This window comes from Bufo bufo, chromosome 3 (assembly GCF_905171765.1).
Source record: "Bufo bufo chromosome 3, aBufBuf1.1, whole genome shotgun sequence".
Classification (NCBI taxonomy): Eukaryota; Metazoa; Chordata; class Amphibia; order Anura; family Bufonidae; genus Bufo; species Bufo bufo.
In genome coordinates this window covers 396573116-396591110 of record NC_053391.1, presented here as the reverse complement: position 1 = coordinate 396591110, position 17995 = coordinate 396573116, and the positions used below count along the sequence as shown (strand labels likewise).

The 17995-nt window shown below is 42.4% G+C and overlaps 1 protein-coding gene across 4 annotated transcripts in view; it reads left to right on the top strand.

Annotated features, from left to right (window-relative positions):
* Positions 1 to 17995, top strand: part of RFFL (ring finger and FYVE like domain containing E3 ubiquitin protein ligase) — a 59134-nt gene that overhangs the window by 32653 nt on the left and 8486 nt on the right. For 2 of the 4 annotated variants that reach the window (XM_040424802.1, XM_040424798.1), the window contains exons 2-3: positions 7915 to 8090; positions 11607 to 11942. In XM_040424802.1, coding sequence (XP_040280736.1) covers positions 7923 to 8090; positions 11607 to 11942 — 504 coding nt within the window. In that variant the 5' untranslated portion in view covers positions 7915 to 7922. Of the gene's footprint in view, positions 1 to 7911; positions 8091 to 11606; positions 11943 to 17995 lie in introns of all 4 variants that reach the window. The other 2 variants (XM_040424801.1, XM_040424800.1) reach the window with 1 other exon arrangement.

The window sequence follows — 17995 nt, the reverse complement described above, 5'->3', positions numbered from 1 at the left end:
CTAGGAGATGATGTTAGTAAATTGAGAAAAGTCAATTTACTGTATTTTCCCATATAACATGGTTATAAAGGAAAATAAGAGCATTCTTAATACAGAATGCTTACTAAAATGTGGATTGAGGGGTTAAAAAATGTAAAAACATGAACTCGTCTCATCCTGTTGTTCGCGCGGCCAGGATCTTCTTCTTTCTTCTTCTTTCAGGACCTGCCAAAGGACCTTTGATGTGGTGAGCGCGGTGATGTCAGCGCAGGTCCTGATGAATGAAGCTAGAAGATTTCTATCTTCATTCAGCAGGACCTGTGTTGACGTCACCGAGCTCCCCATGTGGTGAGCTCGATTACGTCATCAAAGGTCCGTTGCAGGTCCTGAAAGAAGAAGAAACAAGACAATGCCGGCTGCGCGAACAACAGGATGAGGTGAGTTAATTTTTTATTTTATTTTTTTAACCCCTAATGCCACATTTTAGTAAGCATTCTGTTTTTAGAATGCTATTATTTTCCAGTATAACCATGTTATAAGGGAAAATAATAAAATGTACAGAACACCTAACCTAACCTGAACTTCAGTGAAGAAGTCTGGGTTCGGCTCTGGGTACCACAGTCAGTTTTTTATCACGCGAGTGCAAAACGCGTTGCACCCGCGCGATAAAAACTGAACATCAAAACTGACTGCAATTGCGTACCTACTCGCACGATTTTGCCTGATCGCAGATGCATGCATCCGGATCTAATCCGGACACGCTCGTCTGCAAGGGGCCTTAAAGAGCCAAGACAGGAAGTAAAATACATGGAGTGATTTAAAAAGAATTTGTCCAGAAAAACATCCACATTTTTATATATTTTTTTATAATTACATAGAATTAGGCTGTTACTATGTGGAACATTTTTTTTTTTTATGGTTGTGTCCCTTTAAGAGGATCATAACAGTAGGGTGGGATTGATTTAGAACAGAGCTCTAGTGCTAGATCCTGTCAAAATTGAATTAATGGGCACAATTTAGTAAATTAACCCTGAGTTTTTTATTTATTTATTTTTTTGGTTGCCAGGAGGGGTATCATGTGCCAGCTCTTGGCATAGAGTGAAGACTGATCTTATTCACTGTAGTTTGCAGAATTGCACCTTTTATCAGTGCAAATGTAAGACCTAGAACTGATCATGGAAAACCTTAACTGAAATCTTGTTTGACATTGTTTTAAGGCTCATGCACAGGATCGTGTGCCGGCTGGACTCGTATTGCGACCTGCAAACAGCGGGTCAGCAAAACACTGGCCTCAGCCGTTTTTGCACCACATCACGAATGCGGACCTGTTCATTTGAATGGGTCCGCAATGAGGATGGTGCGGAACAAAGGCACAGAACCCCACTGAAGCATTACGGAGTGGTTTCTGTCCGTGCCTCTGCACCGCAAAAATTGCAGTTATAGAAAGGGGATAACTATTAGATCGGTGGGGGTCCCACGAGTACAGCGCTTGGCTATCTCTGGAACTCCCAAAGAAATGAACGAAGCAGCAGTGTGCATTTCCGACCAGCCACTCCATCTATTTTTTGGGAGGGGGGGGGGGGGGGTGTCCCAGTTCTCATGATCTGTGAGAGTCCCAGTGATAGAACCATAAGGGCTCTTTCACACGAGCGGATCCCGTGCTGGTAATCCGCTACGTGAAAGAGAGCCAAGCCCCGTTCTGTACAGACACGGAGCCGTAACATGATTAATAATGCTCCGTGCCTCTCTGTGATCTTTTTACTACAAAATCATGGTGACCACTTTATCTCACCGTTAATTTGTAGTAAAAAGATCACAGAGAGGCACGGAGCATTATCAGTCATGTTACTGCTGCTGTCCGGAACGGGGCTTGGCTCTCTTTCACGCAGCGGATTACCAGTACGGCATCTGCTCGTGTGAAAGAGCCCTAACTGATCTAATAGTTAGAACTTTCTGTAACTGGAATACCACTTGAAGGTACAACTTAAAATTTACATTTTGCACAAGACAAACACGACTCAAAAGCAATGGTTTCTGTAGCAAAACCCCCAAAAATTGAAGTAATCTTGCCAACCTAGAAAACAATAAATGGCAGATTTTCTTTTTCGCACCTTGTTATTGAACCACTTTGTCTTGGTCATTTTATAGTTAGTCACTTAGGTGTCTCTCTGGTCTGTGCTTTAACATATATGGGTTCCAGTCAAAGAATATACAGACGCTATATTGGTGCCAGGCAGGGGGCGGGGTGCTTGAGATGCGTCTTTTGTTGCACACAGTAATATTTGCTCATCACAAGTGAACAATACATTGTTGCCTACTGCTACATGTGGTTGCCAGGCTTGCTCTTCCCCTCCCCTTTGGTTTGTGTAATAAAGTAATTACATTGATCGCTCGTTAATAGTCTGGTCTCGCTGTAATAAATACATAAAATTGATTCCTGAGCTTCCATGGCCTCAGGGTCCGCTCACTGCCTGGTGTCGGATGAATTATAATGCCATGTACTTGTGTCTTATTAGATTTGGAGCATGAAGACTTGTTATTTTAGATACAAGCAGTTTTGCAATTTTATTATTAATCCTGAATACATTTGTACGCATATTTATGTCATTTTATTATATTTATTTTCTAAAGATGTGTTTTTTTTTTTTCTATTTGTCATTTCAATGTAAATTTTTTAATTCGTCTTTAATAAAAACCAGGCGCCAGAAGAGCTATACAGTTCATTATTATATAAGCAGTGGCCAGACCCGCGGTAGTAATTACATTTACCTCATCACCATCACTTGGTTATGGCGCCATCTCTGCCCCGCCAGCTCTGTAGGTCCTAGGTCACCTCGCGTCAACATCTAGGTCCCGTGTCACCGCCACACAGTGGTGAAGGACGCCATTTTCCTATGTGGGGGAACCCATTTCTCTGTCCAGATGCCACACAGAATGGTATCCGAGGCTGCAGGATGTGCACCCATCCTGTAGGGCAATTCTATTTCTTGGCACGTTGTGACAATAGTGTCTCATCTTTAATCCCTTCCTGCTCCGCGCCATACATATAAGGTGTACCTGGCAGTTCGCGCTCTCCACCATTCATTTATAGTACAGTTTTGGCACCAGCTCAGAACCTAAACTGGAACCATTAGCAGCGGCTACCACCTGTAATATATAGCTAATATCCTGCTGCAAAGCCCGGGATCAGAGATGATGCCAATCCCAGGTGTTTAACCCCTCAAATGAAGTAGTCAGTAGTGACTACAGCCTCTAAGGGGTTTGCCACAGTGTGCGACACCACCATAGGATGAATTGCTATCATGGGGTTTTCATGGTACATCATGGCAGCCGGGGCCACAAGAAGGCCCCAGGGTTTGCAATCTTTGTTTATCCATTAAAGGGGTTGTCTCACTTCAACAAATAGTATTTATTATGTAGAGGAAGCTATTACAAGCCAATTACTAATGTATTGTGATTGTCCATAATGCTTCCTTTGCTGGCTGGATTCATTTTTCCATCTCATTATACACTGCTCGTTTCCATGGTTCCAACCACCCTGCAATTCATCAGTGGTGATCGTGCTCGCACACTGCAGGAAAAAGCGCTGGCCTCTGTGCCGGCCGGGACCATGGGGCCGCACATAGGCTGGTGCTTTTTCTTACAGTGTGCGAGCACGATCACCACTGATGAATTGCAGTGTAGCCGTAACCATGGAAACGAGCAGTGTATAATGTGATGGAAAAATGAATCCAGCCAGCAAAGGAAGCAATATGGATAATACCAGTATATTAGTAAGTGCCTTGTAGTAACTTTCTCTACATAATAATTGCTATTTGCTGTAGTGAGACAACCCTATTAAGTCCTGCCGGCAGGGCCTAATAGGATGGTTGTTAGTGGTATACTGTTATCAGCAACCGCAAGATCAATCTATTCCCCTACTGGAATGAAATAAAAGCGCAATAGCATATTTAAATAAATAAATATATATATATAAAAAATTAATAATACCCATTTCTTCTTTAAAACCTTTTTATTATAAAAACTAAATAAAAATAAAAAAGCCTTTCACACAGAAACAAGTTTTTTTTTGGATAAAAGTGTTTATTGCACAAAAGTAGTAGAAAATAAAAATAACCCTATATAAATATGTGCAGAATAAAGGTAACATGTTATTTATGCTACCAAGTGCAAAACGTTCAACACAGCGCTGGAATACATTTTTTCCCCATCTTCCTCCAGAGAATAGTAGTCAATAAGCTGTGTGCACCCCAAAATGGTGTCCCTGAAAGATACAAATTATCCCACAAAAACACAAGCCCATACAGCTGCATTGACAGAAAATGCCAAAGTTATGGGTTTCAGAATGTGACCATAAAAAAAAATACTAGAGGCCTAAAATAGGTATCGTCCTAAGGGGTCATGCACACGACCGCGGGTTGTTTTGCCGTCTGCAAATTGCATATTCGAAAAACACGGATACTGGCCGTGTACATTCCGTATTTTGCGGAAGGGACGGTCCCTAATAGAACAGAACTATCTTTTTCTGTAATGCGGACAATAATAGGACATGTTCTATTTTTTTGCGGAACAGCCACGCGGACATATGGACACGGAATGCACACAGAGTCATTGATGTGAATGGTTCTCTATATTGGCCACAAAAAAAAACCAGATTATACACAGGAGAAAAAAATACAGTGGTATGAATGAGCCCTTAAAGGGGTTGTCTCACTTCAGCAAATAATGGCATCTATCATGTAGGGAAAGTTAGGCACTTATAATGTATTGTGATTGTCCATATTGCTTCCTGTGCTGGCTAGATTCATTTTTCCATCATATTATACACTGCTCAAATCCATGGGTTATGACCCCCCTGCAATCCAGCAGTGGTGGTCGTGCGCCTTGTATTACCGTTGTCTACATGATAAATGCCATTTGAAGTGAGACAACCCCCTTTAAGGTGTTAAATGATCTCCAGGTAAGTGGTGCTAGGGAAAGTAAAAGTAGGGAAAAAAAGCCATGATTGTGTCCTGCCTCGGTGCTTCACATTATAATATGTGACAGAAAGAGGCGATAGACTTAGACAAGACCCTGAAAGAAGCGGCGACTAATACGTAAGTGAGGTTGGCATGAAGCGGCCTTTATGATTCATACTCTCCCTGCACTCCACTTCTCTTATCGGCTGATCCTCTCTTCCTGTTAGACACTTTATCAGGATCTACAAACCCTGCATTGTCATCGTGACTGTATGTAACAGTCCTGTTTACTCTTGTCTGCCGGTCCATGAGGAGGACCATGAGCTCACCATGAATTTCACTAAGTGTGTCCAATGGTATAAAATATGTTACTTGTGTTACACTCATTTGGCCCATTTATTTGGCACAAACGCTCGCTTCTGATAACTGCCCAGTGTAAACATGCCTCCGAGCACAGCTGCGTCCATTCACACGTCTGTATGTGTTTTGCGGACCGCACATCGCCGGCACTCTCCTAGGAAATGCCTTTTCTTGTCTGCAATTGCGGACAAGAATAGGACATGTTCTATTTTTTTGCGGATCCGCAAATGCGGACAGCACATTCCGGCCCTATTGAAAATGAATGGGTTTGCACCTGTTCCTCAAAATTGCGGAAATGATGCGGACCCGTAAATGGACCCTTATCTGGAATTTTAGAGATTGATGATCTTTGTGTTTAGGTCGTCTTCGTTCTGTTCTTATGTAGTAGACAGGAGGTTGATGGAATTCAGATATAGTTTCTAATCCCAAGACCTGCATGTAGGGAGCCAATAGTACTGATAATGATATTATGTCTTTAGGCTCAATTTACTGAAAGAATGAAATATAATAAAATATATATATGTACTATACATACCAACAACAAAGCAACACATATTAGATTTGTAAATCTAATGAAAGGAGTTGTCCGCTTTTAGACATCGGGACCTGTGGAGAAATCCATACTGGTCCCTGCCGCTTGGTTCCAGCTCCATGGCTTCCGACTTCTCTTCACTGGTCTCCTGGTCCCGACTGCCAACTTCCTGAATAGACCGATCATGTGCTAAAACAGACATATTAGCAGTGGTGATGGACCTATCTTTAACCCCTTAGTGGCCAGCCTGTGGCCTGGGCCTTACTGACCAAGCGTTTTTCTTCCTTTTTTCATCATCGCCTTCCAAGAGCTATAACTTTTTTATTTTTCTGTCTGTGTAGCTGCATGAGGGCTTGTTTTTTGTGGTTGTAGTTTTTAATGGTGCCATTTTGGGAAACATTACTTTCTGATTAACTTTTATGAACTCTTTCTGAGAGGGAGATGGTAATAATACGGCCACTGAGTTTTTACGTTATAAATTTTGCGGTGTTCATTTTTTTGGGCATAAATAACATTTATTCTCTGGGTTAGTACACTTACACCGATACCAAATACATATAGGGTCAGATTTATCATTAGCTCAGGTCAGAATAATGGAGTGAAAAAGTCCCCAAAAAAGTCCCAAACACTAAAACTGCGCACAAATTTGCAACTTTTTTCTGCTCTGCACTATGCTCGCCAGTTTTCTGAAAGTGGGCGTGTTTTATTATGTAAATGAATCTCTAGACAGATTTACTATTGGGACTATTAAAAAAGTCGCAATTTCACTCCAGTGAGGACCATGCTTATCTTATGAGACTTTTTAATAGAACATGCGACTTTTTCATAAAAAACATGCGACTTTTTCGTAAAGCTGCTTACTGACGGATAAACTGCTACCGTCAAACCACATTTATTACAGTCTTAAAGGGCCGATCTTAAATCTGACTTGGCTAAAACTGACTTTAGCCATATGTTAAAGTGGAGTGAGCTGTCAGTCATGATACATCTGGCCCATAGTTTTTTAAATTTTATGTTTTACTACCTTTGTGCAATAAAACCCCTTTTTAAAAAAGATGTAAATATTTTTGCTTCGCTGCATCCCAAGACCCATAACTTTTTTATTTTGTAAGAGCTTGATTTTTGCAAGACGACTTGTAGTTTTCATTTGGTATCATTTTGGGGTAAATAACACTTTTTGATCTCTTGTTATTGTTTTTTGGGTGGTGACTAAAAATAAGCAATTATGGCATTTTTTTGTTTTTATGGCGTTCACTGTAGGGGATAATTTACATGATATTTGTGTAGTGAGAGTTGTTACAGACAGGGTGATGCTAGACTTGTGGGGGATATTTTATTATTTCAATTTTTTTCACTGAAAAAGCATATATTTTTTAATTGGACTTTTTATTTAATGTTTTCAATTTTTTTTAACCAATTACCGGTAATAATCCCTCGAGAGAACTACCGTATAATAGACTATCTTTTGATTGCTTCAAAAATGCAATACACTATCCATATAGTGCATTGCATTTTAATGTCGGAGAGGCGCAGCCTGGTGGAGAACACTCAAGGCAGGCTTGGGGCCTTACACCAGGTCCCAGCCTGCATATAAACACCAGCACGCCACAATCGCATTTGCAGGGTGCAGATGGGAGACAGAGGGAGTAGTCTGCTTCCTCTGTCACACTAAAGTTTATAGGGGCCTTTACATTGTAAATCGCCAGAGCACATTCTAAGGTCAAATTGAGCGACCGAGAAATAATGAGTTCAGCTCATTGTGAATAGGATCAATAGAAGATAAGTAAAGCAATGTACAGTATTTACTCGGTTTTAGTTCTATGTACATTAATTTAAATGTAAAATACGCTTAAACATGTCATTTTTAGTATATACTTATAATTTTACACTTTTTGTGTAAGGAAAGTTTGTGGAATTTTAGGTATATTGTACTAGATATAGAATTACTTTTGCTGTTTGTATGGTGATCCACGTATGCCACTTTTAATTCTAAATTTGATGTACTATTCCACTGCAATGAAGTATATTCATGAATGTGCTTGTTTTCTTAGCAGGCTTCTTAAGCTTTCTGTTTCTTTTAAGCAGGTGTGATTATGTGGGCTGCATGCTGTAACTGGTTGTGTGTAGATACTGAGCTTGAAGAGAACCATCGGAGTGCAAGAACACATGAGCGCCCCAACCAAACCATCAGAACGTCTCCCCCAGTTTCAGAAGTTACCTGCAAAGCTTGTGGCACCAGACTACAAGGCATCGGTAGAAAAGTAAGTACTCAGATGTTCCATACTCCTTAAAGCTGAGTCTACACACAGTGAACACTACAGGCAAAACAGTAGTGTTTCTATAAAGGAGTTTAAACAATAATTTTTTGTTAGAAGGTCCCTAAGCATTAAAGGGCGTCCCATGAAGTGCCACTACGAGAGAAATTAAAGGGGTTGCTCGGTTCTGTGTTCAGCCCAACATATCCAGTGCAAATGCCGCAGTGGCCCCTGGCAGATCTTTGTTTACAAGCTGCCAGAATTGACATGCAGTATTGGCGTAAGACTACTGCAGCCAATCTATGGCCTCAGCTGTCAGTTGCCATACTTGCTGGCATGTACCGTTTTATAGTGCTGAATTGCAATGGCAGTTTATTTTTTTATTATTACTGTAAGGGTGCATTCAGACAACCATGTTTCTGGGTTTCATGGGTCCACAAAAGATGCGGACAGCACACCGTGGACTGTCCGCATCCATAGTTCTATTCCGGGTCCCCGCAAAAAAGATAGAGCATTTCTTTTTCTTGTCTGCAATAGGGCCAGCCATGTGCGGTGCGCAATGTGGAATGCACACAGCCGGCATCCGTGTTTTGCGGACCGCAAAACACATACAGTCGTCTGAATGTAGACTTACAGTTAATGTTCTGGAATCAGCTCATGGACAGAATTTTTTTTATTAAACTGAATATATGAATAAATATTTGAAATACTGAACTGAATGTAAGGAATTTAACATAATTTTTTTATTCTACTATTTGTCACAGGACATGCTCCGCTTTATGACTATTATAGTCATGCTTATGTTGCCTGTAACTGAACAGTAACTTCTTGCCACCAGAATTGAATGTGTGGTAGGACTCCATCCCCCCATATAGTCACTTATCTTGGCCTAACAAAATAAAAAACCCTTGTCCTCTCTGAAAACCGTTATCTAAGCTGTGTCCAGCTTTGTCTACAGAATTACATCTTTTGTTTGCTTAGTGATCTGCTGACCCAAGTTGTCACATCAACCATGTATTGTCACTTAAACAATCAGGTTACTGTGTGTATCCTCAGCCTTGTTAAACAGTGCATGACATTGACCTCGAGCGTGTAATTGTGTGGAGCTTCACGTGCTTTGTTGTGCGTAATGTCCTAGCAATGCGGCCCCATACACTGACACCAGCAGTGGGCACTGCTATGCTCACGCGTGTGTGTGTGTGCGTGTGTGTGTGTGTGCGTGTGTGTGTGTATATGTATATATACACTGCTCAAAAAAATAAAGGGAACACTTAAACAACACAATGTAACTCCAAGTCAATCACACTTCTGTGAAATCAAACTGCCCACTTAGGAAGCAACACTGAGTGACAATCAATTTCACATGCTGTTGTGCAAATGGGATAGACAACAGGTGGAAATTATAGGCAATTAGCAAGACACCCCCAATAAAGGAGTGGTTCTGCAGGTGGTGACCACAGACCACTTTTCAGTTCCTATGCTTCCTGGCTGATGTTTTGGTCACTTTTGAATGCTGGCAGTGCTTTCACTCTAGTGGTAGCATGAGACGGAGTCTACAACCCACACAAGTGGCTCAGGTAGAGCAGCTTATCCAGGATACTTGTTCCAAAATTATACCCTACACATGTAGAGGCACTTTTAACTCTATTTTCATATAGTACAAAACTACTGGTTGCCTACTCTTGACATGTGTGTACTGAACAATGACATTAAAATATAGCTTTTATTACTCACCTATTAAAATTTGAATGTACTATCTAACCTACTATTAAAACTATCTAATAGAACCTCTGATGTGCTATGTTGATTACTAGCTATGCTATTATAATAGTAGCCTGGTAGCGGCGCGCTTGCTCCAGTCACTACTTAGTTGTTTAGAGCGGAGTCTACATTTGTCACAGGCAGAGGTCTATACAGTCTAAAACCTCATACACTGCCCCCCGACATGTTTCGCCATATACATGGCGTCTTCAGGGGCACGGGCCTGTGACAAATGTAGACTCCGCTCTAAACAACGAAGTAGTGACTGGAGCAAGCGCGCCGCTACCAGGCTACTATTATAATAGCATAGCTAGTAATCAACATAGCACATCAGAGGTTCTATTAGATAGTTTTAATAGTAGGTTAGATAGTACATTCAAATTTTAATAAGTGAGTAATAAAAGCTATATTTTAATGTCATTGTTCAGTACACACATGTCAAGAGTAGGCAACCAGTAGTTTTGTACTATATGAAAATGGGGCTTATCCAGGATGGCACATCAATGCGAGCTGTGGCAAGAAGGTTTGCTGTGTCTGTCAGCGTAGTGTCCAGAGCATGGAGGCGCTACCAGGAGACAGGCCAGTACATCAGGAGACGTGGAGGAGGCCGTAGGAGGGCAACAACCCAGCAGCAGGACCGCTACCTCCGCCTTTGTGCAAGGAGGAACAGGAGGAGCACTGCCAGAGCCCTGCAAAATGACCTCCAGCAGGCCACAAATGTGCATGTGGCTGCTCAAACGGTCAGAAACAGACTCCATGAGGGCCCGACGTCCACAGGTGGGGGTTGGGCTTACAGCCCAACACCGTGCAGGACGTTTGGCATTTGCCAGAGAACACCAAGATTAGCAAATTCGCCACTGGCGGCGCCCTGTGCTCTTCACAGATGAAAGCAGGTTCACACTGAGCACATGTGACAGACGTGACAGAGTCTTGACGCCGTGGAGAACGTTCTGCTGCCTGCAACATCCTCCAGCATGACCGGTTTGGCATTGGGTCAGTAATGGTGTGGGGTGGCATTTCTTTGGAGGGCCGCACAGCCCTCCATGTGCTCGCAAGAGGTAGCCTGACTGCTATTAGGTACCGAGATGAGATCCTCAGACCCCTTGTGAGACCATATGCTGGTGCGGTTGGCCCTGGGTTCCTCCTAATGCAAGACAATGCTAGACCTATTGTGGCTGGAGTGTGTCAGCGGTTCCTGCAAGACAAAGCATTGATGCTATGGACTGTCCCGCCCGTTCTTCAGACCTGAATCCAATTGAGCACATCTGGGACATCATGTCTCGCTCTATCCACCAACGTCACGTTGCACCACAGACTGTCCAGGAGTTGGCAGATGCTCTAGTCCAGGTCTGGGAGGAGATCCCTCAGGAGACCGTCCGCCACCTCATCGGGAGCATGCACAGGCGTTGTAGGGAGGTCATACAGGCACGTGGAGGCCACACACACTACTGAGCCTCATTTTGACTTGTTTTAAGGACATTTCTTCAAAGTTGGATCAGCCTGTAGTGTGTTTTTCCACTTTAATTTTGAGTGTGACTCCAAATCCAGACCTCCATGGGTTGAAAAATTTGATTTCCATTTTTTTATTTTTGTGTGATTTTTGTCGTCAGCACAATCAACTATGTAAAGAACAAAGTATTTCAGAAGAATATTTAATTAATTCAGATCTACGATGTTATTTTTGTGTTCCCTTTATTTTTTTGAGCAGATTAGATATTTTAAGTTTTTGTATTAATTATTTTCATTTTGTGTCTTTCTTAGAACCCCTGCATGGATTGTAGGAATAACTTCTGTGCAACATGTCTTATAAGATTAAATGATGGCCTACCTCTTTGTCAATTGTGCTTGAGGATACGCTCCACTTCTTTTACCCGAGAGGAGTTACTTAAACTCAAAGTAAAAGATCTTCGGGACTATTTATCAATGAGAGGTGTACCCACAGACTTGTGCCGAGAGAAAGAAGACCTGGTACAGCTTGTATTGACTCTAAGACCTGTTTCCTATCCAGATGTATTGAACGTTCCATCGTTTTCATCTAATCAGAACAGCCAAATGACAGGTTCGAGTCAGATCCGCACAGAACAAAACATTCCAACAGTAAGTGGTCAAAGTGTTTGTGGTGGTCCTAGGAATGTACTCCCTGTGTCTCCATCAGTGGGGTTTCTTTAACCATTCAAGGCAAGAATAGTGCAGCATGCAGCGCCGTTCTTGCCATTAAAGGGGTTGTCCAAGTTATATTTATTGATGACCTATCCTCTGGATAGGTCATCAATATCAGATCGGCAGGGGTCCAACACCTGGCACCTCCGCCGATCAGCTGTTTGAAGAGAAGGCGCCCGCCGTGCAGCGCTGCCTCCTCTTCACTGTTTACCTTTTAGCCGTTGTATCTGCAGAGGTGAGCAAGTGTAATTACACTCAAGCCGTCCTATTCATTTCAATGGTACGGATCGCTCCTATACAAATGTATAGGAATGAGCCGTCCCGTTGAAATGAATGGGACGGCTTGGGTGTAATTACACCTGCTCACCTCTGCAGATGCAACGACGAGAAGGTAAACAGTGAAGAGGAGGCAGCGCTGGCACGGTGCGCGCCTTCTCTTCAAACAGCTGATCGGTGGGGGTGCAGGGTGTCGGTCCCCGCCGATCTGATATTGATGACCTATCCTGAGGATAGGTCATCAATAAATATAACTTGGACAACCCCCGACAGACCATTATACTTGGAAGCCATGGTGAATGTCTGAGCAGAGCCGTACATGTGCTGTCTCCTGCACACTTTCATCGAGGGTGCCTGTCTGTATGATCGTCCTCTAAGTTCTTGCAAAGTGTGAAAGTGCAAGAAGACTGGAATCTAGAATTTCTTAATTACAGTGCTTTAAATCAATGCTATACACTTAGATTTAATATAAGAGAAAATAATCCAGCTTCCAGGATGGTAGTGGTAATTCGTAATAATCTTTATTCGATAGGTGCAGAATAAAATCCAGCATGCACATCTACGCATTTCGGATAATCAGGTTCTGATCCTTACTCATGACAATAGTATATGCCTAGTGCCGGTCTTAAATAGAAAGTAGGCCGGACAACTCAGGTGGAGATAATTAGCAACAACCACTCCTCCTTACATGCAAATTTAAAATACTGAAATACTAGTAAAAGACCTAATGTGCAAGGATCAATAGTGTAAAATTAAATCCTGTCTGCGATTGAGTCCCTTTGGTATGCGTGTGTCCATAGAGAAAATCCAGTAAGATTCTCTGTTTAGAAGAGCGCACCTGTGGTCGCCACCTCGCTTAGGACAATTAACCCTCTCCACTGCCTGTACTCTTAAGCCCATGATATCGCCGGCATATACTATTGTCATGAGTAAGGATCAGAACCTGATGATCCGAAACGCGTAGATGTACATGCTGGATTTTATTCTGCACCTATCGAATTAAGATTTTTACGAATTACCACTACCATCCTGGAAGCTGGATTATTTTCTCTTGCTGCTTTCCTCCACGCCTGGTTCCTGGCGTTTTTCCGGGTCTTCCACTGGTGGTGATTCAGGTGAGCTCCGCCATATTCTATTGTTTTTCTTACATTTAATATAAGCAATGATAAAAAGGCACATGAAAGCCATCACAATCCTATTTAGTACTTGGCACAGTAGACATGCCTCCCAAGTGTCCCTCTTTTTGACCCAAGTCCCTCTGTCCCTCTTTGATCCCTCTTTTTGACCTGGGGAATGAATGCATAAAGTGCACTAATAAATTTACTAAATTGCTTCCTACTATACTATCTGTATGGTTTCTACCTGTATATTAGACCATAACTTCATTATTTGGACCTTAAAATATCTATAATCCGATGACTTAACAGCTAATATTTAAAGGGAGATTGAAATGCTCCACATGCTGTAAAAAAATAAATAAAGGAACTTACCTTACCGATCTCCCGCTGCTGCAGTTCTGATAGTCAGTAATTATGCTTTGGGCGGAGTTAGATGCGTGGCCTAGTATGAAAGACAATTGCCGCGATGCGCAGCGCACATATTGTCCCTCTGCGATTTTTCAAAAGTTGAGAGGTATGCAATAGATGTGTTTTCTACTCACTGGTCACTTTACTAGTTGAAATCAATATAATATATGTATGCTAGTGGTCCGTAAGATATGTATTAGATTTGATTCATGTTTTTTTTAGCTATTTAAATACGTATTGATTTCTCACTGCTGTTGCTGAAATGTCTCCGTAAGACAGTCTCACATTGTCACGTGGATATGCTCTTTGTTTTCATCTCTTGCGCCATCTTGTGAACACATGATGTTTTCTTCTCTACCCTTCCCAGAAGTATGGCACATTTCACATCAGATGCCTGTCCACATTCCTGCGTGGCTCCCTCTCCCATCTCATATGCTGAATAGCTGATGTTATAGTGTCAGAGCATGTCTGGTCTGTGAAAATGGGTGTGTGTGACTATACCACCATCTTATACCTTGCAGGTAGCTGCAAATAGGAGCAAAGTCTGTGTGAGGGGGGTAGCAGTCATGGGAACTGTAGTCCATTGGTAATTCTGCCCACAGCAAGCTGTAGCAGAATGAAAACAATTGTGCTGCACAGAAGTGGACAAGCTAATGAAAATTAAAGGGGTTTTCCAAGACTTTAATACTAATGACCTATCCTCAGGAAAAGTCATCAGTATGCGATCAGTGCGGGTCTGACGTATGGCACCCCCACGATCAGCTGTTTGAAGAGGCCGCGGTGCTCTAGTGAGCGCTGTGGCTCCCTTGTAGCATGCCAAGCAGTGACGTGCATTGTACAGCAGCTGTGCTTGGTATTGCAGCTCAGCCCCATTCAGATAAATGGGACTGAGCTGTGCCTAGGCAATGTGACATCACTGGCCTAGGAAGAGGCTGCAACCTCTTCACACAGCTGATCGGTGGCGGTTCTTGGAGTTGGATCCCCACCTATCGATACTGATGACTGAACTTCATGTTTTGAAGTTCGAGCTTGTTGTTCGTTTTTTCTGGCAATTCAGTTACCACGGGTCATAACGGAATTCTATGACATCCAGCGCGGATTCTGAATGTAAGACAGCTTCCTTGCTGTCTTACATTTAGACCATTTTCTATGTCTAAGGGCTCATGCATACGAATGTATTTCCTTTCCGCTTCCAGACCTTATGCAGAACCATTCACCTCAATGGGTCCGCAAAAACAGCGGAAGGTACTCAGTGTGCGTTCAGTTTCCACATTTCCGTTCCGCAAAAAAGTAGTGCATGTCCTATTATTGTCCGCAAATCACATTCTGGGGCCCCATTCAAGTCAATGGGTCCACAAAACATACGGAACGCACACGGAACACCTCCGTATGTCATCCGTATTTTGCGGATCCATACTGTAGACATGCTATGCCCAGCCCATATTGCTCATGTGTTTGGTGATTAATAAGTTACTGTTTCCGATCTGCAAAAAATGGATCGCATATGGAAACCATATGGATATGTTTTGTGGAATAACAGAACGGAAGAGGACTTAAATCAGAGGAAAAAAAAACTCAGCTACGGAACAACGGATCCATGAAAAACGGACTGCAAAACAACAGTCGTGTGCATGAACCCTAAACCAGGCATAACAAATTATAAATGAGACGGGCCTGCCCACTTTTTTAGACCTGGCGTGAGCGGGGAAGAAATCGCGTATATCTGGTCATACAGTATATGACCCCCATAATTCTCAATATAATAAGGATATAGACTTTTATTATGGGTTAGGCTACTTTCACAGTCGCGTTTTGTGCGGACCCGTCTTGTATCTGCTCAGACGGATCCGCACGAATAATGCAAACTCTTGTATCCATTAATAACTGATCCATTTGCATTATTCATTCAAAAAAAAGTCTAAGTCAAAACGGATCCGTCTTGACTTACATTGAAAGTCAATGGGGGACGGATCAGTTTTCAATTTCACCATATTGTGTTGGTGAAAAACAGATCCATCCCCATTGCCTTACATTGTAAATCTAGACGGATCCGTTAGGCTCTGCATAGTCAGTCTAAAAAACGCAACGGAGGCCAAACGCAGCCAAATTTATGCATTCTGAACGGATCATTATCCATTCAGAATGCATCAGGGCTGAACTGATCCGTTTTGGGCCGCTTGTGAGAGCCCTGAAATGGATCTCACAAGCGGACCCAGAAACGCCAGTGTGAAAGTAGCCTTAAAAGTGGAAGAAAAAAAAATATCAATAAAAAAAGCTCTTCCTGTGAATAAAGCAGTAATATGTATGTATATTAGCTTTTTGAGGAGATCTCAGTGTAGTGAAGCTATAGTACAGTGATGGGGAACCTTTTACAGACCAAGTGCCCAATCTGCAACCCAAAACCCACTTATTTATGGCACAATGCCAACACAGCAATTTACCCTGAATACTACAGTCCAATACAGCATATCTTTCATGTACTTTATCACTTAGCTATAATAGCCTGCCTACATTCAATGCTCTGCCTGTGCTGTTCATAGTGCGTCCTTCGCTGATGAATGGCAGGAAAAGTCTAAGGCATATTGGTACACCTTAGACTTTTTCCAGGGCACGGGTGCCCATAGGGAGGGCTCTGAGTGCCACCTCTAGCACCCGTGCCATAGGTTCGCCACCACTGATATAGTACAGTCGTGGCCAAAAGTTTTGAGAATGACACAAATATTAGTTTTCACAAAGTTTGCAGCTAAACTGCTTTTAGATCTTTGTTTCAGTTGTTTCTGTGATGTAGTGAAATATAATTACACGCACTTCATACATTTCAAAGGCTTTTATCGACAATTACATGACATTTATGCAAAGAGTCAGTATTTGCAGTGTTGGCCCTTCTTTTCCAGGACCTCTGCAATTCGACTGGGCATGCTCTCAATCAACTTCTGGGCCAATTCCTGACTGATAGCAACCCATTCTTTCATAATCACTTCTTGGAGTTTGTCAGAATTAGTGGGTTTTTGTTTGTCCACCCGCCTCTTGAGGATTGACCACAAGTTCTCAATGGGATTAAGATCTGGGGAGTTTCCAGGCCATGGACCCAAAATGTCAACGTTTTGGTCCCCGAGCCACTTAGTTATCACTTTTGCCTTATGGCACGGTGCTCCATCGTGCTGGAAAATGCATTGTTCTTCACCAAACTGTTGTTGGATTGTTGGAAGAAGTTGCTGGGTGTTTTGGTACCATTCTTTATTCATGGCTGTGTTTTTGGGCAAAATTGTGAGTGAGCCCACTCCCTTGGATGAGAAGCAACCCCACACATGAATGGTCTCAGGATGCTTTACTGTTGGCATGACACAGGACTGATGGTAGCGCTCACCTTTTCTTCTCCGGACAAGCCTTTTTCCAGATGCCCCAAACAATCGGAAAGAGGCTTCATCGGAGAATATGACTTTGCCCCAGTCCTCAGCAGTCCATTCACCATACTTTCTGCAGAAGATCAATCTGTCCCTGATGTTTTTTTTTGGAGAGAAGTGGCTTATTTGCTGCCCTTCTTGACACCAGGCCATCTTCCAAAAGTCTTCGCCTCACTGTGCGTGCAGATGCGCTCACACCTGCCTGCTGCCATTCCTGAGCAAGCTCTGCACTGGTGGCACTCCGATCCCGCAGCTGAATCCTCTTTAGGAGACGATCCTGGCGCTTGCTGGACTTTCTTGGACGCCCTGAAGCCTTCTTAACAAGAATTGAACCTCTTTCCTTGAAGTTCTTGATGATCCTATAAATTGTTGATTGAGGTGCAGCCAATTAGTAGCCACAATATCCTTGCCTGTGAAGCCATTTTTATGCAATGCAATGATGGCTGCACGCGTTTCTTTGCAGGTCACCATGGTTAACAATGGAAGAACAATGATTTCAAGCATCACCCTCCTTTTAACATGTCAAGTCTGCCATTTTAACCCAATCAGCCTGACATAATGATCTCCAGCCTTGTGCTCGTCAAAATTCTCACCTGAGTTAACAAGACGATTACTGAAATGATCTCAGCAGGTCCTTTAATGACAGCAATGAAATGCAGTGGAAAGTTTTTTTTGGGATTAAGTTAATTTTCATGGCAAAGAAGGACTATGCAATTCATCTGATCACTCTTCATAACATTCTGGAGTATATGCAAATTGCTATTATAAAAACTTAAGCAGCAAC